At 58.0% G+C, this 22375-nt stretch overlaps 7 protein-coding genes across 7 annotated transcripts; 3 read left to right on the top strand and 4 right to left on the bottom strand.

The window, feature by feature from the left end:
- Positions 1–447: 447 nt before the first annotated feature.
- On the bottom strand, positions 448–5032 carry HRG_07727 (mediator of RNA polymerase II transcription subunit 13; the record flags this gene model as incomplete). The annotated part of the gene is made up of 7 exons (XM_044866198.1): positions 448–1717; positions 1790–2033; positions 2103–2138; positions 2271–3512; positions 3570–4465; positions 4517–4935; positions 4994–5032. The coding sequence occupies 7 exons, from the start codon at positions 5030–5032 to the stop codon at positions 448–450; spliced, it is 4146 nt and encodes a 1381-aa protein (XP_044719162.1).
- Positions 5033–5752: 720 nt separating this feature from the next.
- On the top strand, positions 5753–7678 carry HRG_07726 (uncharacterized protein; the record flags this gene model as incomplete). The annotated part of the gene is made up of 1 exon (XM_044866197.1): positions 5753–7678. The coding sequence occupies one exon, from the start codon at positions 5753–5755 to the stop codon at positions 7676–7678; it is 1926 nt and encodes a 641-aa protein (XP_044719161.1).
- Positions 7679–7814: 136 nt separating this feature from the next.
- HRG_07725 (uncharacterized protein) lies at positions 7815–8353 on the bottom strand (the record flags this gene model as incomplete). The annotated part of the gene is made up of 2 exons (XM_044866196.1): positions 7815–8086; positions 8158–8353. 2 exons carry the CDS (start codon positions 8351–8353, stop codon positions 7815–7817), a joined length of 468 nt encoding a protein of 155 aa, XP_044719160.1.
- Positions 8354–10753: 2400 nt separating this feature from the next.
- HRG_07724 (uncharacterized protein) lies at positions 10754–13514 on the top strand (the record flags this gene model as incomplete). Its single annotated transcript, XM_044866195.1, has 4 exons — positions 10754–11402; positions 11455–11652; positions 11809–11839; positions 11888–13514. 4 exons carry the CDS (start codon positions 10754–10756, stop codon positions 13512–13514), a joined length of 2505 nt encoding a protein of 834 aa, XP_044719159.1.
- Positions 13515–13976: 462 nt separating this feature from the next.
- HRG_07723 (uncharacterized protein) lies at positions 13977–14532 on the bottom strand (the record flags this gene model as incomplete). The annotated part of the gene is made up of 4 exons (XM_044866194.1): positions 13977–14023; positions 14112–14228; positions 14301–14496; positions 14527–14532. 4 exons carry the CDS (start codon positions 14530–14532, stop codon positions 13977–13979), a joined length of 366 nt encoding a protein of 121 aa, XP_044719158.1.
- A 1437-nt stretch (positions 14533–15969) lies between these two features.
- On the top strand, positions 15970–17480 carry HRG_07722 (aminotransferase class I and II domain-containing protein; the record flags this gene model as incomplete). The annotated part of the gene is made up of 2 exons (XM_044866193.1): positions 15970–16357; positions 16429–17480. 2 exons carry the CDS (start codon positions 15970–15972, stop codon positions 17478–17480), a joined length of 1440 nt encoding a protein of 479 aa, XP_044719157.1.
- A 367-nt stretch (positions 17481–17847) lies between these two features.
- On the bottom strand, positions 17848–19475 carry HRG_07721 (26S proteasome subunit RPN7 domain-containing protein; the record flags this gene model as incomplete). Its single annotated transcript, XM_044866192.1, has 3 exons — positions 17848–18046; positions 18148–18956; positions 19017–19475. 3 exons carry the CDS (start codon positions 19473–19475, stop codon positions 17848–17850), a joined length of 1467 nt encoding a protein of 488 aa, XP_044719156.1.
- Positions 19476–22375: the final 2900 nt, after the last annotated feature.

Genomic DNA, 22375 nt, shown 5'->3' with positions numbered 1-22375 from the left:
TCACACGACACCTCGGCTTCTTTGTAGTCTTCCTCGGCAAGCCTTTTCCTCACTGCCAACTCGTTCAAGGTGGGAATTTGTCGGGCGAAGAGTGCGAAGAGTGTGCATGCGTCATAGCGGGTCGTTTTCGATAGATGCATATTCTGCGCACCAGCCTCGCGACCTCCCTCATAGCCTTCAAGTAACTCGTGCCACTCCGGCTTCTTTTCATATATGTATACCCCATTCTCAATCAGAGAAAAGCTAGGAGCATGGCCAGGCCAAAGTCAGTCGAGGCCGTTTCATCACCAGCAATATGTGGTGGTATACGATTGCTTCTTCATCACCAAAACACATCTCCAAACGCAAAAAGTACACTTGACGATGTCCTGAAACTCCTGTGTACCGCTCTCCTGCCATCCCCAGCCAGATTTTGCATCGTGAGCCATCTTCCCCCCACTATAAAGTTCACATAAGAAGATACAAGGCCCTCGCGCCCTTCTCGGCGGCTGCGATATGCCAAGGGCGAACGTCTGTCTCTCGCTGCACAACTCCCCTCGCCCGCGCCAGAGTCCCCAATCCCCGGAAGTAGCTCAACATTTCTCTAAGGAGTGGTTCATAAGCCCGGGGGGTGGCGTCTGTGTGTGCGAGATTAACTTCCATCAAAGCCGGTGCGTCTTCGACCCGGATGCCCGTGCGCTTGATCAGGTAGCCGCTGGCCAGGGCAGGATGAACATCGACAACGCTCGACGAGTTGTTGAGCCGATGGCCTACCACGGCCCCCCACGTCTGGTCAGTCACATCTGATAGGACAGCTTCGTATTCCGACTCGCCCCCACCGTCTGCACCGGGGGTCGCAGCCGCAGCGTTCGCATCGCGGGCCGGTGTTGCCGGCGTTCCGCTCTGTTCAGGCGATACAATGTTTGCTTGCGGCGTCGACACGGGTGTCGTGTAGAAGAGAGCCGGCGGCTGCGGCAGCTTGACCAGCGGCGGTATCAGTTGCAGCGACGGGTTCGTGTCAACCGTCATCAGTATCATCGTCACCGAAGCCTTGATCTCTGTCCGGGCCAGGTCTGCCCAAAAGTCAATTTCCTGTTGATTCATGGGTCCGCATTTCGTGATAACAACGCGCCAATGGACTTTCCACACGGATATCAGATCCAGCGTCGACTCCCATATCTCATGGGCCACTTCGCTAGTAGACCGCGATTGGGGCCGACCCTTTCGACTCAGGCAGTAAGATGCAGTTTCCTGTTGATTGCCCCGATCGTCTGTCCAGGCTGCTGTGATCCACCGCTCGTCAACACTTTGCGCATAAGCAACGTGGATACACGAGTTCTCTCGGATGAGTGACGCCGACGGTGACATTGTGAGCTTGAAATCAATGATGCGCGGCAGCGGCTGTTCCAGTTTAATGGCCGGCGCGGGCATTGGGCCGCCAAACAAGGTGCATCGGTCGTACGTCTCCATGCAGATCTTGATGAGCTCCGGTGCAGGCGTCACCACCACAGCCGTTGGTGACGAGAGCAAGCTGGTCGAGATCAGCTGCAAAACCAACTCGTTCGGTACAGCCTCTCGCCAGGCTGCCGGGCTTTTTCGATACGAGTCGAAGACGCCCTGAAAGGCGACGCAAGCCTCGACAATGATTCCCGGGTTATGCGGAGGGTAAACAAAATAAATAACGATATTTGCGGCCGTGGCCTGCAATTTTGAGATTGCTCCCAGCACAGTTCCCATGCTTTCAACAAGGGCCGATCCATGCCCAGTCATTGTCGCGCCCGGCGACGTAGAGATTCTGTCAACTTCGTACCGTAGGAGGCCGTCTTCCAGTTCGCCTGGTAGGGTGATGCTCTCAAACGAGCCAAGCTTGAGCGTCTCGTACACACTTTTCAGGCAACCCATAAAAGTCTTGGCGTTGTCCGCCATGCCGTTCCAGCCGGGGAACACGCAGACGGCATTCACGTTCTTACCACCAGACGAAGGTGCAAGGCCAAGACTTTCCCAGAACAGCACAGCCGACGGAAGAACAGACAGCTTCGTTTCCGATCGGCGGACTTCGAGATGGGGGCCCGGGATCTGGTAGAGATTGTTGGGCCGCAGCGGCTCCGCGTTGGGGTCTCTACCAGGAATCGGGCGAGGAGGTAGTCGAGTTGGCTGCCCTAGAAGTGGAACGTCTGGGATGTCCAAAAGTCCTTTCAAACTGACTGCCCCGGCGCTTTTTAGAAATGACGGCACAGTCTCCCGTAGCGTTTGAATGGCATTCCTTGCTTCCATAGAGAATGCTTGGCTACAGAGATTTGTGGATGGTAGCACCTTTGTCCCCTCTTGTCCGTTGAGGATATCCAGTGAGCCTGTAGCAGCCTGGTCAGTCAGTATCTGTGCAACTTGAATCAGGTCTTCGTCGCCGAGAGACAGTTCAAGAGATAGCGGCTCAGGATCTAGGAAGAGCAGGGATAGCGGCAGTTCCGGAGACTCTGGTTTGGCGAGTCGTGGCAACTCCATAGCAAGCTGCTGGTCGGGCTCTTCCGTCGGCTCAGAGTCTCTGAGAGATGGCACCGGAGACGCAGCGTCGTCGTCCAAGGTCAGCAGCTTGACACTCGATTTCAGAGGCGAGGCGGGCTCCTCGGTAGTGTAGCTTGAATCGTCCTGGTCAGATCCAACGCTGCTGTCATAGTCGTCTGACAAGGACCCCTCGTTTCTTGTCGGGCTTGGATGCGACGCGGGCGGCTCCAACCCGGTCAGACCTCTCATCAAAGACTCGGCGTTGAAGTGGCGATCTCTCGATCTCTTGCCCTGCTTTCCATGCCGCTTCAGATAGTCAGTTTCCGGCAGGATTCCCTGCTCGAGCCTAGGTTTCTCCAAGCTCGATATCTTCCTGTAATCGAATTGTCCACCCTGCTCGTATTTTTTGTTAATCATGGGGAGTGACGGGTCGAAATTCATAGTGTCAAATATCCTCGTCGCTCGGGTAGAATCGCATGGTTTCACACCAGGCCCATGCCCAGTGATTGCCAGGGACGCTCGCACTCGCTTGAATACAGTGTGCGGATCGAAAGGGCTGGGCTCGCGCTTCACGGAACCGGAAGGCGTGTCTCGGCCTCGCGAGCCAGAGGCCTCGTTCCTAGAGCTTCTAGCATGCTTCAGTTCCGGCTTGGCAAAGACCACCATATTTCGCTCCGGGAGAGCTGCAACCTTGGTCCGGTTCGCGGCATCGGCGGCGTCTTGCTCAGTCTTGACGGCTGCGTCACTGCTCCGGTTCGCCGCAATCACATCAGCCATTGGGACATCCAGGTCCAGGTCGCCTGGTTGCTCATCGAAAAAGTTGAAGTCGGCCTCGGTTATGTCGTGATCACCAAACATGTCCCCTCCCATGTCGCTGAACATATGGTCAGCTTCACCGAGCAGATTACTCTCGCTGCGCTGGCGCTTTGGCTCGTTCGTGTCTGGCCCAACGTCGAACGCATCGCCTACGTGGTTCGCATTGAAGGGAGCAGGGTCTGTGTCGGCAGGAGGCACCGCGGAGAGCGGGTTGCCTGGACTCGACAATGCTCCGTCGATTGACGGAGTGACGCCGTTTGGGTGTTGAATGCCGTCAGGCGGAGTCGGATAGATGGTGCAGGCGGCCGCTGTGCTCGGTCGCCGGACGGCCACGGGCGACGGCGCACTTGGCTTCGCCGCGCGTGACTCCGCGGCAAGGGCCTCTTTCGATGCGAGGGCCCGCTCGGCCTTTCTCTTCGACATCTTCTCATCCCTATCGGAGGCTGAAGTGAACCACACTTTAGCGTTGCCCAAGGGATCGTGGCTTTCCTCGTTGCCGCTGAAGAGCGTGTCACCCACCCGGCTCGTCGATGACACTTCGACCGTCTTCTTGCGAAAACAGAGTTGCCCCGGCCAGGGTATCGTGATGGTAGAACCTGGGGCTTGCGCCCGCTTAGTCTCGCTTTTGGCATCTTGAAGCCTAGGGTTGGGGACGCAAAGGTTCACCCAAATGCAGTCGGCCAAACTCGACGACGCAACGCCCCGCAGCTTTAGAATGTTGAGGCAAGCCTGCTTCCATGACGAGTCACGAGCATCAGATCCGACGCGAACACTGAACGCTTGGGTGTTGGGAGTCTGTGCCAAACTTGCCGTGCCGGCCTCGCCGCTGGTGGATACCTGATTGTTCGCCACAACTCCGAATGGAGCCGCGAGAATGGGAGCGCTAGATTGCGCAAAGTTGGTGGCAACAAGGTTGGCGAGTGATGAGAGTCCCCTGCAGCGAGAGACGGCGAAGTTGATCACCAAAGCACCGGTTGTTGTCAAGTAAGCCTTGAGGGTAGCCAAAACCGGACACTGCGAGGCTTGAGAATCGTGCAGGCTGTTGATTGCCAGCGGATCAGATGGAAGCAGAATCGTTCGATAGTTGAGGGGAATCGCGCCAGTGCGACTGCAAAAGGCGGATGATATGGACAAGAGGAGGGCAGTGATGAAATTCTCGTACACGGTTCTGCTGGGCGTCGATGCTGCCTTGCAGTCGACCGCAGGCTGTTCCGCTGGCTTGGTTTCCTGGGCTTGCGAACTCGAGCCGGTGGTTTGCGTGGCCGAGGTAAACGTATTGCGCAGAGATTGGTCGAGAGCCGATGCGCTGGAGATGGAGCTGGTTGGCGTCTGGATCGCTTGCTGTTGCTGAGATGGGGGCTTTTGGAAGCTTGCGGGCTCCAGAATGCCCTCCTCTACAACGGCAAGCTCAATCCCGCGGATATTGAGCGTCGTTTCGAGGGTGTTGCTGTTGACCTCGTCGTGGCCCTCCTTTCCCAGCAGCTGGAAGTGCCAAAGGCCGCGTCGGTCACTGTCGAACAAGACAACATGGCCACCCTGCCTTAGCTCATCCTCTATGTCGAGAGCAGCCGAAGCGAGGCTGGGGAAGGGATCGGAGGGCGGCTCATAAATACGAAAGGCGATAGAAGCGATGTTGTTCTGCGCAACGGATTAGTCCCTTGGCTGCGAGGAGCGGACACGGCTATGATGTACGCACGATAAGTAGAGTATTGGTATCGTATTCGGCGGTATCCATGTCGACCGTTCAAGCCGGTAGCCCGCTCGCGGTAGCTTGTGCGAGATACAAGCCACCGCGAATAGTAGACGAAGCGCGCAACACACGCCTCCGGACGCGGTCTTAGCCCCAGCTGATTCGCTGTTCGGGGGCGGGCAGCGACGAGGAGCCTCGACTGGTCCTTCCGTAATAAAGCGCGATTCTTGGCTCCTTGGCTCCCCCGGGCTCCATCTCAGCGGATATCGATGTTGGGTTGGCGCAGCTCGTGAGGCTCGCCAGGATGGCGCCGTCCGAGGCTTTTTGGCTTGTCTCGTCGACCGGACTGGTCAGGGGCGATGGCAGGCCTCGGCAGCGGCGGACTCGACGGGGCGCGCGCACCAGGCGACGGCTCCACGGCTGAGACGAAGGCGGAGGGCAGTCCCTCGGGCGTTGTCGCTCGACAAGGACGACGACAGGGTCTCGACGGCGGTGGTGGTTCGAGGGGGGGCAGGCGTCTACCGGAAGCCGACAGTGGCCTTGCATCGTTCGTTGGCTGGCTGGCTCGACCAGGCCTGACGCTAGTCGTGCCTTGTGGGGCCCTTCACCGAGGTACCGCGGTGGGGCCTCGCCTTTTTTTTTCCTTACTTCCTCATCGCCATCTCTGACCGTTACTATTTTTTCCCCGGTGTAACGGGCTGCAGCTGAACCCGGTCGCGCTGTGATCTTTCGTAATCGCCGCGTCGCCCTCGCTGCCTGCCGGCCATGAAGCTCTCGAATCCGGGGACCGTCCCCGTCTATACCATCTCCGGGGCGTCGACCGCGCGGCCGCTGCCGGACTGGCTCGCCCGCCGGCGGAAGCGCAGCCTCAAAAACGACCCCGAGTACCAGAACCGCGTCGAGCTGCTGCAAGACTTTGAGTTCGAGGAAGCCAGCAGCTGTGTGCGAGTCAGTGAGGATGGCCAATGGGTCATGAGCACCGGCACCTACAAGCCTCAGATCCACGTCCACAACCTGCCGCAGTTATCCTTGTCCTTCAACCGGCACACCACCTCTCTAAACCACTCATTCGTCCTTCTGTCGCAAGATTACACAAAGTCGCTGCACCTGCAGACAGACCGAAAACTCGAGTTCCATACCCCGATGGGATGCTACTACGAAGTCAGGATACCCAGATATGGTCGCGACTTGGCCTACGATCGGCAAGCCACCGAGGCCCTGATCCCAGCTGTTGGTCTTGACGCCGAGGGCAAGGGCGAGGTGTTTCGCATGAATCTTGAGCTCGGGCGATTCATGAAGTCATACCAGGTCGAAGTCGGCGGCGACGACGAGACTCAAGGTGGTCTGCAAGGAGGCATTGGTGTTGGAAGCGTCAACGTCGCGGCCATTGCTGAAGACACGCACAACCTGCTTGCATTCGGAACATCAATAGGTACCGTGGAATTTTGGGACCCGCGCTCCAAGTCAAGAGCGGCCCTTCTCGCCGGCCATGACGGTGAGGTCACGGCTCTGGACTTTAGCTGTTCGGGCCTGTCTCTCGCGACTGGGTCTTCGACGGGTATAGTCCAGCTCTTTGATCTACGGCGCCCGGTGCCTTTGCTCCAGAAGGATCATGGCTACGGATTCCCCGTCAAGAAGCTCATCCACATGACCAACTCGTCTCAGGAGAGGAAGATCATGTCTACCGACAAGCGCATCATCAAGATCTGGGACGAGCTCACGGGAGATCCATGGACATCCGTCGAGCCAGTTGTGGATATCAACGACGTGGCGTGGTGCAAAAACACCGGCATGCTTCTCACGGCCAACGAGGGCAAGCAGCAGCATGCCTTCTTCATCCCCCAGCTTGGTCCGGCCCCAAAGTGGTGTTCATTCCTCGACAACATGGTCGAAGAGATGGCCGAAGAGGTGCACACGGAGACCTACGACAACTACAAGTTCTTGACGTTGCCGGAACTGAAGCAACTCAGCCTGGCACATCTGATTGGAAAGACGAACCTCCTTCGGCCCTACATGCACGGATACTTTGTTGCATCCAAGTTGTATGAGCAGGCCAAGCTGATTGCCAACCCCTACGCTTGGGAGGATGAGAGGATGAAGCGCGTCAAAGAAAAGGTCGAAAAGGAACGGGCCAGCAGGATCAGGGGCAGCAAGAAGGTCAAGGTCAACCAGAGACTGGTTGACAAACTCCTCAAGAAGCAGGAGAACAGAGATCAAGTCGACACAAAGGCCGGTCTTCTCGGAGACGAGCGATTCGCCAAGATGTTTGAGGACGAAGAGTTCATGGTGGATGAGACCAGTCGAGAATTCCAACTGCTTAATCCAAGCACGGTTGTCAACCAAAGTGTCGATCCCGGAGCTCCGACGCGATACCAAGCCAAGGACTCCGACGATGACTCCAGCGATGATGATGCCGAGCCCATGGCAACAACACGCAAGCCGCGGGATGAGCTGGTCATGCAGGTGTCTTCTTCACAGAATGGTGGAGCAAACCCCCGCGACACTGCCTTGGGCTCGAGGCAGCAAAAGTCAAATCGTGGAAGCAGGGCCCAACAAGGCGACGTGGTCGGAGAACGACGAGTCACATTTGTCCCCGAATCCAAGAAGAAGCAACAAGAGACGCCCGCGCCGCGGAGAAGAGAGACAGGCACCCGGCGGAGTGCCAGCTCCAACACTTTTAGAAAGATGTAAATATAGCAATCCCGGACCTTCGATGGACAAAAATTTCAGCGACAACTTGACTCAGGAATTGGCAAATCGCACATGTCCAGATGGCACGGTCAGTCCACCGCCTTGCTGGAGTCATATCAACCAGCCCCGAGTCGGCTCAGACGGCCGACTCTCGGTGTTTGCTTCGGGCTTCGGTCGTGGCCGTCCCCTTCTCCAGGTCTTGTGGTCGGAGTCGAGCAAAAGGGGAGAGCTTGTCTGCGATCTTCTTGCGGTCGCCTTGTGACGATTTTGTTGACTTTTTGGCCGAGTCTGGAAACTCTGCTCTCCTCGGCGTGAGAGCAGTGACCATCTTGCGGGCCGATCTTCTAACCTTTTCCCTGACCTTCCACTCACGCTTCTTGGCGAGGAAAAATAGGGTTGCAGTCGTCACTAGGGGGATCGTCAGCACTCTCACGAACGACAGCTGAGCTATCAGGAGTCTGGTTTGGGGCTTGTCTTACCGCCGATCAGGCATACGACAACGACAATGACAACAATAATGACCAAGCCGCCTGTCGAGATGCTCATGGCGCCTGAGCTGTTTCCAGAGGCGCCTGCATCAACGCCAGACTCTGCTCCCGGGGCAGGGCCGCCGTTTGCATCGCCCCGGTATGGCATGTGAGTGGCCTGAGGGAAAGCCTGAGTCTCTGTAGCCATGATGTCTGGGCTTGGACTTGGGTAGGCGTCGTTGGCAACGATGGCGAAAAAGTGGATGTTAATCGATGGGGGTCTAGGTTTTGGAGGGGAGGATTTAGGATGAGGATGAAATGTGAAAAACCAGTCCGGAATAGAGCAAACTGATGGAACCCAAGGGCTGCCAGCGTTTTACACTCACTCAGCCTACCATTTCCCGTCCTGCAATGTCGAAACATGGGCAATTGTTTGCGTGTGACGCCGGCAATGCACCGTGCATCAGCTGCCGCCCGTGACGCCGATTGGTCGCCCCCTGACCGGGGTCCTGCACGTTGGGCTGGCGAAGCTACCAAGAGTTGGATATCAAGCCGTGAAGCCACCATGATTGGTGGATGGAGATGTGGAAGCGCCGGGCAAAACAGTCTCGGCCTAGGTGGCTGCCAATGAGATGTCGCCATGAGAAACATGTCACGACTCTTGTTCTTCAGCGAATCCAAGGTGGAGAGCAAGCGCATCGTCATGTCCAGAGGCATTGCATTCGTCAATTCTGATGGCCGCGCGTGTTCCTGAAGCTGGATGCTGCGTGTGCAGGGCGCCTTCGCCATGCAGGGGAGCTCTCGACGCTGCACGCAGAGCGACAACGCTTCATTCGGCGATGCCACCTTTGGAAAGGAGGGAAACCTGAGGAGGAAACAAGTTCAGGGCGTGATGCCTGGGGATTTAGGAGACTCAGTCTAAAGGGCACTGCCTGCGTCACTCGGGAAAAGGCCCAGGGATTACCAGGTACGGACTGTATCCATATATGCTTGGGCACGGCAATGATGGCGTCAAATTCTCAGCCGTTGACTTATTGGTTGCTGGAACGGCCTCTACTTCTGGCTGACCTTGGCCGTTCTTATTCACAGGAGAACGGCATTGGACAACGAGACGTCCTCCGACCTCCGACTGCTTGTAGTGTCAGCGCTCGCCAACGCGTCTTGGGTTGGCAAGTATGAAGAATGCCTGCTTGATGGCCCGGGGATTTATCCATCTCCTCTGCGCTGCCGCCGTGGCTGAAGCTGCAGATGCTCGCACACTGGTACCCAAGTTGTCGCAGGTACTCCCAGGATCGGTCAGTCTAGCATACTGCCAGTGAAGTACCGTGTACAATACTGCGACACCGCTGGGCAGGAGCAGAATGCCTCCATCACGGGCCGTCCACTGGCGAGCTGCTCCTTCCTCGAACTGCGCGTCACCTCGGAATGCCACAACGCTTCCATTTTTTCCCACAGCAAAGATCCCTCTAGAAACACGGTTGCGCCGGCCTTGACTGGGCTCTCCCTTCATCCGCCGTCTCTCTCGGTTGCACGGTTGGTGCCGTCGTCAGACTCGATCCACGAGTACGAGCCCAACCAATCCATCCAAACGCCACCCTTGAGGGCCTGGTGCTGCAGCTCTCATTGAGCCGAAGAGATGTCGACTCCGCCTGCTGGCAGCCCAAGCATATCGCCATCGAGGGCGGTCAGTGCCGAGGCTTGCCACCTGCCTGCTCACGAGCGACATGTCAAGGGTCTTGGCTCAACCTTACCGGACTCCTCTCACCACGGAAAAACACCCCTGAAAAGCAACTACTTCCAGGGACTCTCTGCGGCCAGAGATGAGATATCCGAGACGGCACTGGGAGAGGGATTTTCGTTTGGTTTCAAAAAGCCTCCTCGCCCGGGCCAGTTCTCGGAGAGACCTAGTTGCCAGCCTTCCGACGCCGGAAAGAAGCAGACAAATGCGAGCCCTCTGTTCGAAAGTCCAAAGGTGCATGCTTCGGGCTCGGGAAGGCAGACTCATGGGTCCATGGCTATCCCGAGAGGTCACCCGCTGCCTCTCCATGAACTATCCCTCCCAACTAGCCGACACGTCTCGCCAATGCCACGGCGGCGGGGCTCTTGCCAGCTCAGATCACCTGAAGCAACTCATCTAGATACAGTCCATACTCCGCCCGCCGAAGTTGCATCTCGGCCGGTGTCAGAAGAGCTGCCATCTTCGGCTCGGGCGTCCCAGAAGCTTGGCGAGCCGGCTGAGGCAGCTTCGGCACTCAGACATCGAGAAGAAGCGGGACATGCGATACTGCGCAATCGTCTTCCTGAATCCTTCCCGGCGAAAACCATCCATGACGGCCAGTTGACGAAAAGTCCCAAAGACAAGGCGGCCAACGACAATCACTACCACGACAGCGTCCGCGCGTTTTCAGACGGCTCCCATCTACAGGAGCCCTCAATGGATCCGAGGACTCCAGAGAAGTCTTGTCTGGTAAACGATCACGTCCAGAGGCGATCCTCGCCCACCAGCACTTGCGGAGACTTGGAGAGGCCAGTCCACCCAAGTCCTGGGAAACCGAGGCATTCGACGGCACACCGACCTGCTCAACTTCGTGCTTCCTCCCATCGAGACATGCTTTCACGCCACAGATCCGAGTCGCGAACAAGCAACGTGTCCAAGAAGCGCACCGATGCTCACAAGCCTCGCCTTCGGCCGGATCCTGAGCGGAAGATGCTGGCCATGCATCAGGTTGCCCAGTACTGGAACGAGTGCATTCAAATTGCAGAGGACGAGAGGAATCAAGCCAACTGGGAAATCGAGCGTCTTCAACGTCGTCTCCAACGTCAGGACCTGATGTTGTCCGAGTCCCGCTCCCTGCTCAAGAAGAAGGAGTGTGAGTTGGAGGATGCTGAGCGTCACTGCCATCAACTTGAGGAAAATTATTCGCACAGGACCAGCGAGAACCAGCGCTTGAGTGGCGAGGTTGAAACGCTTCGCAGCCAGCTTTTCGAGTCTCAAACGCGAGCGACCGAGCTTCGGGACAAACAGCGCCAGATTCGAGACAAGCTCAACGAAGCGATTCACGAACAGCAAGATCTGTACAAGAGATCTCAGACCTTTTACGAAGACTCAATGAGCGAACTGAGAAAGGAAAACGAGAAACGCGTTGCCGAATCCACCAAAGTTGATGAGGCTCTCGAGAAGGGCCGTCAGAAGCGGGAGGAAATGATGCGATGCCTTCAAGAGCTTCGTGACAAGATGGACCGGGAGAACAGACTGAGTGATTTGCCCCCATCCTGCCTTGTTGAGCTATTACTAACCTCTTACTCCAGAGGAGGAGACCATCAGCGAGCTTCGGCGCAGGGTTCAGGAACAAGAAGACAACATCCGCCACGAGAGAGAAGTGACGGAGAGCTTACGTCGGCAAATCGAATTGCAAGAAGTGACGCAGCACACGATTGAGGATATGGCTTCTCAAATGGAGTCTCTCCTCAAAGATTGCACCGAGAAAACCCTCAATGAGCAAAGAAGTGCGAGCATAATGGATCAAATCAACAACAGGTACTCTCTGCGCGTCATATGTAAAGAATTTTCTTCTAATGTGATGGAAAGGCTCAGCGCTTTGACACATCATGTACAGGTTGCAGAGGCGAACAACGTATCACTGGCTGCTCTCAAGCATGCAGTACAAGGCATTGGCGATGCCATTTCTACTCAGTAAGTCGACGTGCTGTTTTGCCGAGCGTTCTTCTGACAATGACCCAGGGTCGTTTCCTCCATTGCCGATGTAGCTTGCAATCAGGAGCGCGCAGAGCAAAGGATTACGGGGTTCGGCTTCGCGTGCGGAAGGGAACTCAGCGACATCAAACGCCTTCTTGGGGACCAAGACGACAATCGCGCAGCATCTCAGGCACTAGAGGAAGAGGGTAAACACCAAATTCGAGATGCTCTTGAAAATCTAGAGTCTCGCATGCGGACAGCTCTGGACACATTCCAGCGAATCGAGCAGTTTCTGGAGGAGCGCTTCCAACAGGAGTTTCAGTTTCGCGAAGACGAGATCCAAAGGAGGCAAGCTGATCTTGACACGAAGCTCGCCGGGCGCGATGAGAGAGTCGGCCACCTGGAACAACAGCTTCAACTGACCTCGGAGGCCTATGCGGCAAAGGTTGAAGCCCTGGCAAACAATCGAGCTTCTAGCGACGAAGATGTTCAGAACGCCTTGCACAAAGTTTTTACTGAATTTCGAAGCAATCTGGATGAGGGGTTCTTTCAGGAGAAGGAGAGGTCTGAAGAGCATCTTCGACAAAACCAGACGGCCTTGGCCGCGTTGGAGAGTCAGCTCAGAGCAGTGAACGACCATCTGACGGTAGCCAAAGGAAACGGCTCGCAAAATGGCGCCGAGAGCAGTGTGCACGATGGCAATGCTTTGGTTTCCAAACTTCAACGCCAGGTCCGAGACCTCGAAAAGCAGGCCAAAGCAACTGAGGAGCTTCGCGGGAGATGGCAGAGAGACATCCAAACCGTCGACGCATTGCGTGGCCAGCTGAGAGAGATCCAACATCGAGTGCCACAGATGGAGAGGTTTGACATGACGCTTGGCAAGATGGCTCGAATGAACGAAATCCTGCACTCAACAGCGCAATACCTGACTCACGAACGACATTGGGCGCTACAGCATCTCGAGAAGGCGGAAGCCGCAGACGGTAGCCGTGATGACCACTCAGCGGACGAAGCGGACGCGCAGTCTCAAGGAAGGCAACATCCTACCAATGACCGGCTTGTCACGAGCATCGAGATCGAATCTTTGACGACCCAGGGAAACCCGGACGCAGGCCTGGACGACGATTGTGACCTGGAAGAGGCACCCTTCTTCAGACGCAAGGTTACCGTTTACAGCCCGGCCGGAGAAGTCCTCTCGCCCTCGCCTCCTCCTTCAGTCCACCAGGAACAAATGCGGCGACGTGGTGCCGCGCAGCCGCGATCGATTTTGAAGCTGTCTGCAACGTCCTCGCAAGATGCGATCAGACTACAGGAGCAAGCCACCAGGATCAATCTCCATCAGAGTCAGTACAATCGACCAGTCGTGGGCAGAGACAGGGTAGCGGCGGCCAGTGCAGTGGTGGAGCAGATCCGGGCAGAACTCGTGCCCAGTGAACGGTCACACCTGGCCTGGAGTCTCCCTACCGTTGCCGACTTTGAAAGAGACGGCCGGTTCGCGTGCATGAACGAAAGCCAGAAGTCGGCCGATATGGCCAAGCGTCGTCTGCAAGGTACGGATGACGCTCCAAGCGTGGGTGGCAAGAGGGCCAAGCTCGACGCGGATGCTTCCGTGATGGGAAGCAGTGTCCAAGCCGGGGATGACGCTCCTCAGCATGAAACGCATGTTGAGTGATGGGGAGAGCTGCCTGGACCGGCTCGGGAAAGATCCAACGGTGGGACCGGCCATGCACTTGACGCAGAGGAAGGGTCCGACTTGTCGGACTTGGCATTGCGGCCTCAAATTAAACAGCTCACACTGTTGCACGTCGACGTGTGTCGCCGCACCTTGTCTAGACATGCATCAGGGCACTTGGACCTAGATTTGATGACAAATAATGTGTAGCTTAGCTTCTCAAACTTGCTCCAAAGCCGAGTTCGGAACTCGCGCATCCAATCTTTCAAGATGGCGATGAGTAGTCAATGGTTCGCAAGAGAAGTGTTCCTTCAAGCGCAAGCGCGCACCCCTAGCCCCGAACTCCGGTCATGCCCATGCCGTTGATACACACTTATTTTGTACACCGGGGCTTCACCCAGGAAAGCCGAGATGGCGAGTCAGATGGCATCCACTGCAGTTGGTCTCGATGGTCGGCTGCCGTCACTTTGATCTCTTTTTCGATTCGAGGAAGAGGACCTTTTTGCGGACTGGGGCGGAGACGAGAGTTAGCTCCCGGTGGATGGAGAGGAGAGAAGCCAATTGCAGGATTCAGGAGAGGAGCATGGCTTATCGCACCGATGGGGTCGTATTTCATCATGCCCATCATGGGGGCTGTCCGAGGACGCTTGAAGGTGTAGAAGAAGCCGGTCATGGCCATTGAGATGAGGCGGACGTGGATCAAGCGAGCCTTGGCTATAGTGGACGCCGGATGTCAGCTATGCCGGGGCCTGCCAGCCAGCGCAGCGAGGATGAAGGATGGCTCACCTTTCTTGGCCATGGCTGCGGTTGCAAAGGTGTAGCCACGGCTACAGGCCCAAAGCTCGGTGGTGATGTGGATGGCAAAGACCAATGCGCAGGCAGAATTTCGGAACGAGCTTGGCTGCTGCTGGGTGGGAGCGGCGTCGGGGGAAAGTGGCGCCGAGAGGTGACTTCGTACCCAGCCCAGAGAGGTACCGCCGATCTACAGGGCTCGTGAGACGTGCGCAACCACACACATGATGGCCGTCTGAAGTTATTCGCGGCTCTTTTGGGATAAGAATTGGAACAAGAATTGACCGAGATGTTTCCCATGTATTACTTCATACTCTGGAGCATGCGCTCGCGGTACGAGTAAAGATCCTGGGTATCTATTGTAAATACATTGACAGAGACATGTTCCTCGACATGACTTGACCTGAATGAATGCTCAACCTTTTCGACGGACCGAATACTTGGTGGAGGGAGGCAGCTGCTCTCTCCTTGGCGGGGTCTACCGATGTCATTTACGGCGAGAGCCAAAGTCACAGACTGACGACGGAAGCGTCAGCAGCATTGAGTTTGGGGTCGGCGGCAGTTTCGGGATGAAGCCACCTAATCTTGCTGGATCTGGCACTTCGCTGATTCTCCCTTTTCTTTATCTTTTCCTTCTGCTCTCGGGCATTCGCTCACTGAATACCGTGCGAGAGCCAGTCCACTGATTGATACAGCACCGGTGGCCGTGTCGACCTCGGTGCTTTTTCCGAGCTGTTGGGACAAGGCGTCTCGGCCTGGGTGGGCAACGAGAGTACCTCAGCATTTTGCTGGATGCCAGCGAGCACATTATCCATCCCTACTTTTGCCGTCCAGCCGCTTCCTCCCCACAGGCCGCGACGAGTCCGTCAACAAGCGGCATAGCAGCCGATTCCGCCCGCCTTCTGCCACCTCTCATCAGCCGCGATTATCGCCGGGAGGCCTCGGCGACCATGAGCCTTGCGGCGACGAGACGGCCGTTGTCGGCCATGGGTGGTGCCGCGGCCCTGACGGCCAGCGCGGGCCCTGTTGTTGGTATGTACATACTCCGTAAGACGAGGAGAATGATTTTCTTTCCGCCCTTTTCCGTTGTGCAGCATCCATCGGAGAGGACAGGATCCGTCGGAGAGGACAGGGCGAAAGCTTGCCCAGCAGGCGCTGAGGGTCGCACCCAGACGGTGGAGGACAGCAAGAGCCGAGCGAGTGCCGGGGCATGATGAGGATGAGGATGGCCTTGGAGCAGCAGCAGTGCCGTCTATCAAGTACATGCGGCATATCCCACATTTCAGCCGTCAGGTCGTTGGTCACCCTGACTCGGCCGTCCGTTGCAACGCCCGTTGGCTTTCCTAGCTCGCCCGAGAGGCTCGCCCGGCCTTTGCTCACTGGTGGTCCCCGTCTCTTGGTATTAGTTTGACTGTATTCCATCCATGCGCATCTTTCTTGTCATTGGCTACACCCTCATGGTTCATAAGGGGGGGGGCTGCTAGGAAGGAGAGAGGTTCCCGCTTTGGCTCACACCTGAGGAACAAACACAGCAACGACCCCTCGATCCCATTTCCACCGCAGCAGCGCAGCAGCCCCGCCAAAGACGCAGCGACCATCTCCACGTCACCACCACCACCACCTCCTCCTCCTCCACCACCAGCGTCGCCTCCAGTCCACGACGATGAGACTGACCGTCGACACCATCAACCCCAACGTCCGGCGGGCCGAGTACGCCGTCCGCGGCGAGCTCGCCGTCAAGTCGGAGGAGTTCCGCGCGCGGCTGGCAAAGGGCGACGCCGGCCTGCCCTTTCAGCACGTCGTCTCGGCAAACATCGGCAACCCCCAGCAGCTCGACCAGAAGCCCATTACCTTTTTCCGCCAGGTCTGCAGTCTGCTCGAGAACCCGCAGCTGCTCGAGAAGGAGCATGTCCTCGTCAATGGCCTCGGCTACAAGACCGACGTCGTTGAGCGTGCCAAGTGGCTGCTGAAGCAGGTTGGCTCCGTCGGCGCCTACAGCGCCAGCAACGGCGCCCCGGCCATCAGGGAGAGCGTCGCCGCCTTTCTCGAGAGTGAGTCGGCCTTGGCCCCGGGGCTTGACGCAGACCGGCATCGTGGTCCTGCTAACCGCTGCATGCTCCAGGACGCGATGGCTTCCCCGCCGATGCCGCCCACATCTACCTCTCGGCCGGTGCCTCGTCCGGCGTCAACACCCTCCTCAACGTCATCTGCGCCGACAAGTCGACGGGCATCATGATCCCCATCCCCCAGTACCCCCTCTACACCGCCAGCCTCTCCCTCCTCAACGCCACCGCTGTCCCCTACAACCTCGACGAGTCCCGGGCCTGGGGCACCGACCTCGACACCATCAAGGCCGCCTACGACAAGGCAAAGGCCGCCGGCACCGACGTCCGCTGCATCGTCATCATCAACCCGGGGAACCCCACGGGCGCCTCGCTCTCCGAGCACGACGTCCGTGCCGTCATCGACTTTGCCAGCCGCGAGAACCTGGTGCTCATGGCCGACGAGGTCTACCAGACAAACGTCTTTGTCGGCAAGTTCCACAGCTTCAAGGGCGTCCTGCGCCAGATGCAAAAGGAGGCGCCAGGCAGGTACGACGCCGTTGAGCTGGCCTCGCTCCACAGCATCTCCAAGGGCATGGTGGGCGAGTGCGGCCACCGCGGCGGCTACTTTGAGCTCGTCGGCTTCGACCCCGATGTCGAGGCCAACATCTACAAATTCGTCTCCATCATGCTCTGCGCCCCCGTCATCGGCCAGTGCCTCGTCGAGCTCATGGTCAACCCGCCCAGGCCCGGCGACCCGTCGTACGACCTCTACAACCAGGAGTACTCGGGCATTCACGAGGGCCTCCGCGAGCGCGCCACCGCCCTCCGCAACGCCTTTTCCCAGATGGAGGGCGTCGCCTGCGCAGAGCCCCAAGGCGCCATGTATCTCTTCCCAACCATTCGCCTGCCCCAAAAGGCCGTCGACGCCGCCGCCGCAGAGGGCCGCGCCCCCGACGACTTTTACTGCATGCGCATGCTCGAGGCCACGGGCATCTGCGTCATCCCCGGCTCCGGCTTCGGCCAGGCCGAGGGCACACTGCACTTCCGCACCACCTTCCTGGCCCCCGGCACCGAGTGGGTCGGCAGCATCGTCAAGTTTCACAAGGAGTTTATGGACCAGTACAGGTAGAGAGCAGGCCACGGCAATGGAACAAAACTTGTGTTTTAGCATGTCGGTACGCGCCCGGCGAGAAGGATCACATCACCGCTCATGGTTTATACATAGTAGACAAGCGCGCTTTAATTGTACTTGGAAGCAGAAGAGAGGGCTCGAACTATCGGTTTCAAGGCCGTGATTACATGCAGATTCTCACCACCCATGTTTCCACCCCAAGTCGCAGCAACAATAGCTGCCCTGAATTCATGTTTATACAGTAAGCTACGATACCTGCAACCCGCGCCGATAGCCTCATCCCCACAAGCGCCGAGGCAACAATCCCCTTGCTCCTGAGCCACTGCATATGCCCTTCTCCCGACCAAGCATTGTCTCAATCTCTTCACGCCCTCTCGCTACCTCTCAACCGTACAGCCTGGCCGTACTTTTGCAGCTTGGTGATGAGCTGATCGCCCTGGCGGACCACGTCCTGGTACTGCTTGTTCTTGTCGTCGGGGCGGTTGGTCTCGATGACGCCCTTGCCCGAGACGCGGTCGATGGTGCAGGGGATGCGGCCGGCGGCGATGAATCTCGCAAGGTCACTTCAAGCCCTCGTTAGCTTTGCAGTCCGTACCACATGCAAGAACGAGACGGGCGGGGTGGCAAGACAAGGGGAAAAGAGTGGAAATGGGCATCGACTCACCGATCCAAAAAGTCGACGGTGACGCCAAAGTCGCTGGCCATGCTCTCCAGGCCGACGACGCGATAGCTCTGCAGCAACTGCTGGTAAGCGCGGAGGCGCATCTCGCGGATGAACCAGTTCTTGTGCTCGTGGAGATAGCGGTCTTGGTTGAGGAACTGCTCCTCGACATCGGCGAGGGACTGGAAAAAGGTCTTATAATTTCCATTATACAGGCTGCTGACCAGCAGCGCAAGCGGGCTAAAGTCGATGGCCATCTCGGCCTCGGGCTGCTCGGTGCTGGTCCCCAGGGTCGTCAGGTTGACGGCCGTTGTGGTGGCAGCCTGGGGCGCCTGGTCGCCCATGGTGTCGTCGGCGCCCGGACCGGCACTGAGGGCGCCGCTCAGCGCCAGCAGCTTGTCCTCGCCATCGCCCATGATGGCCTTGATCTCGGGTGCGTCGACCACCTTGGACTTGAAGTCGACGCGCTTCAGCGACACGGAGCCTGCCAGCACCGAGTAGACGACGAGGCTGGAGTAGGTGCAGAGCTCGTAGCTGGTAAAGGTGGAGAGGGAGTCGAGCAGGAGGGGCGCGGCGAGGTTGTGGGAGCGGACGGTGAGGAGATGCAGGCCCTCGTAGGCCTTGAGCCGGTTTCGGCGGTCCCAGTCACCGCCCGAGTCGACCAGAGCCTTTGCCTTTTCGACGTACTTTTTCACCAAGGCCTTGTCGCCGTAGAAAAGGCCCATGCGTATTTTAGCAAGGACAATGTCGATCTTGGTGCCCAAAATGCCCGTCTTCTCAAACACGCTTTCGTACGCAGCAATCGCCTTGTCCTGCGAGGCGGTCAGCAACTCGTGCGTGAGGTGAAGAGTTCAAGCGTTGGGCCAGCATACCTTGTCTCCCACTCGAGCCCAGAACTCTGCCCTCTTGCCCTTGGCTGCCATGATTTCGGTGTCTCCGGCCTGCTCGACGGCCTCGTCCTCTTCTTTTTGGAACTCGGCCAGCTCCTTGTCGTTTTCCTCCTTGAGCCTCGAGTATAGGTCTTCGTTCCAAGGCAGGTTCACGTTGGTGGCCGTGGCCTTTGTCGCCACCATGCCTACCAAGCTCGACTTTCGGCTCAGAGGCTTCCCGGGTGCCGACGATCCGCCCTCGCCCACTGCGTTGAGGACGCCGTCGATGGGGTGCGCCAGATAGCGATAAAAGGGCGCCATCTTGTCCTCGGCAATGGCGTCTTGCAGCGCCTTGACGGCGGCCTGCTGGGCCGTCCTCGTGGCGTAGGCGTTTGTGAGTGTGAAGACATGCTGGGACAGCGGCAGCAAGGGCCACTTGGCATACTGGGGGTCTGATCCCATGGCGATGGCTGAGGGAGGATCTCGACGGCTGATAGTCTTGTTCTGCGGCACCGGCTCCGTGCGGAATCGTGTCTGTCGAGCGTTGCAGTCGGATTGTCAAGGGCGAGGACCAGGGGGGGAGCTGTGAAGGCGGAAGAGGCTCCGGAGCTACTAGCTGGTACGTAGGTAGTTGAGGTGGTGGATACTTGGTCCAGTGGGTTGGCTGGTCCGGGCGCAGCGCAAGGCTTCAGCCTGCACACGCATGGCTCGAGCGGTACTTGATTGGCCTACCCTAGACCAACTCCGGGAACCACCGTCTTGGAGCCACTTCCCAGATCCGTGGATCTCCGTGAACACAGATAGGACGATACCCTTCACCGACCGAGTCTCTCCGGAGGAGACCCGCGACGCCACGCTACGCACCGGGAATACGTCCCCTGGTCCCGACAATATTACGGTGCGGATGCTCCGCGCTGTCTGGCATGCGATCGGAAGTCTCGTCCACCAGCTATATCAAGGCTGCCTCAGGATTGGCCACCATCCGAAGCCCTTCCGAGAAGCAGAAGTGGTCATGATTGCCAAGCCGGGGCGCAGGGATCTCTACACCCCGCGCTTGGCGCCCCATCTCCTTTTGTCCTGTCTCGGCAAGGGCCTCGAGCGGCTCATCGCACGGCGTCTAGCGTGGGCCTCGGTCCATTTCGGCGTACTACACCCACAACAAGCCGGCGCGCTCCCGAAGAGATCGGCCGTGGATCTCGTTGCTGCCTTGATTCATGACATCGAGGAGGCATTTGCCTGCAAGCAGGTTGCAACATTGGTGACTTTGGACATTCAGGGCGCCTTCGACACAGTCCTCCGCAACAGATTGATCCTTCGCCTACGGGAGCAAGGGTGGCCACCGAACCTCGCGCGATGGGTCGGCTCGTTTATGCAAGACAGGTCGGCACGCATCCGCTATCAAGATATCGCAACGAATTCATCGCCTCTCCAGTGCGGGCTGCCACAGGGATCGCCAGTCTCGCCGATCCTCTTCCTACTGTATACGGAACCAATCTACCGCTTGGGCAGCTCAAAAGGGCGTTTCGGCTATGCGGACGACACTGCCATCCTTTGCGTCGGCGATAGCCTGGATGAGACGTCCGCCGAAGCATCTCATCATGTGCGTGAGCTTGTATCGTGGGGCGCCGCCAACGGATCTCCTTCGACCCTGAGAAGACAGAAGTGATGCACTTCTCTCGAACGACGCCCAAGACGGCGCCGCCAGTGCTCCATGGCGAATTTGAGAAACGGCCGGGCCGGGCGATGCGTTGGCTCGGCGTCTGGCTCGACAGCACTCTGTCTTTCAAGACTCATGTCGAGAAATGGACGGCCAAAGCGCAAGCAGTCGCCTTCCATCTCAGGAGACTGACAAACACCAGGCATGGTCCTCTACCGAGCGCTGTGCGACGAGCGGTCTGCGCTTGCGTCATTCCAGTGCTGCTCTACGCGGCGGAGGTCTGGTATCCTGGTTCTACGCGCCCGCGCTGGACCAAGCCGGGCAAGGAAGGACCGTCCAGGATCGGACACCTCGTAAAGAAGATGAGCAAGGCACTCTACACATCTCTTCGGGCTATCCTGCCAGTGTGGAGAACTACACCAACGAATGTTCTGCACCGGGAGGCAGGGATACCGCCGGTCCTCTGCTGCTCGAGGCGCGCCGGACTGCATTTGCTGCGCGTCTCAAATCCCTGGACGAAGCTCATCCGCTCGTGAAGCGCACGTCGAGGCCAAAAGCCCTATACTGAATGAAATGATCAAGCTGAAGTACCAAAAGCAGCCAAAACCCTTCCGGACTAGGCTGCGGCGCTCCGACGAATTGCTACCAAGCTGCCCAAGGCCTGCCTTGCTGCAGCGCGGATTTGTCGAAGAGCAGACTGCGCCTCTGCAGAGTGCATCGAAAATGAGACGGCGAAGAAATTTCGCGATTGGCTCCAGGCACTATCGCCCCGAACTCTGGTCGTCTATTCCGACGGGTCCCGTTCTACCGAAGGCCACGCCGGATATGGCTATGTTGTTCATCGGGACGGATCCACCGTCTTGCGCGACAAGGGCCGTCTCGGGCCCGCCGAGATTTTCGACGCTGAGGCGAAAGGTGCGTTGGAGGGGTTGAAGGCTGCGGTGAGCCTTCCAGAAACTGACCGCATCTTTGTCTGCCTCGACAACCTCGCGACCGCAACATGCTTACGGGGCACGCCGAGCGACTCCTCGCAAGAGGTCTTCCTTGAGTTTCAATCTTTGGCGCGAAAATACGGAGCTGTGGAGGTCCATTGGATCCCCGGCCATGCTGACATCCCAGGCAACGAGGAGGCTGATGCTCTGGCAAAGGCGGGAGCATCACTGCCAGAACCCGCTGATAACGTCCCGACGCTAGCGCACCTGCGAAAGATTGCCCGACAGCAGCCGGAAGAGGCTTTCAAGGCCTGGTGGGAAGCCTCTGCGCCGGAGCGATACAGAGACCTGAGGCTTAAAGCCACAACCAGCTGCCCGTCAGAATTGGCGCTCTCTCGGCCCCTGCTTCGTAACTTGCTTGCAGCAAGAACCCACCATGGGGATTTTGCTGACTACCACGAAAGGTTTGGTCACGACAATGCGCGACTGACGTGCTCGTGCGGAAGACGAAAAGAGCCAGCACACATCTTTTACTGCAGAAAGGTTGCGCCACGGCATCGTATGCGGCTTGCACCTTGGCCGGCTGCAGCCATCAACCGCGCAATCGGCAAGGACTTTGACAAATTCGTCAGGCTGGCGAAAGCGAGCTCCTTCTTCGGAGGGATCTGCCCACGCCACTAGACGGTCATCATTCTCCTCTCACCCTACCTTTCCTCTCAATCCTTTCTGTTACCTGCTCCGATCTCGGGCGGCGTCAAGGTCTCGCGACCATG

The sequence above is a fragment of the Hirsutella rhossiliensis genome (genome assembly GCF_020360975.1).
Source record: "Hirsutella rhossiliensis strain HR02 chromosome Unknown scaffold00008, whole genome shotgun sequence".
Taxonomy (NCBI): domain Eukaryota; kingdom Fungi; phylum Ascomycota; class Sordariomycetes; order Hypocreales; family Ophiocordycipitaceae; genus Hirsutella; species Hirsutella rhossiliensis.
The sequence above is the reverse complement of the archived record's forward strand: the minus strand, read 5'-3'. Positions and strand labels throughout refer to the sequence as shown.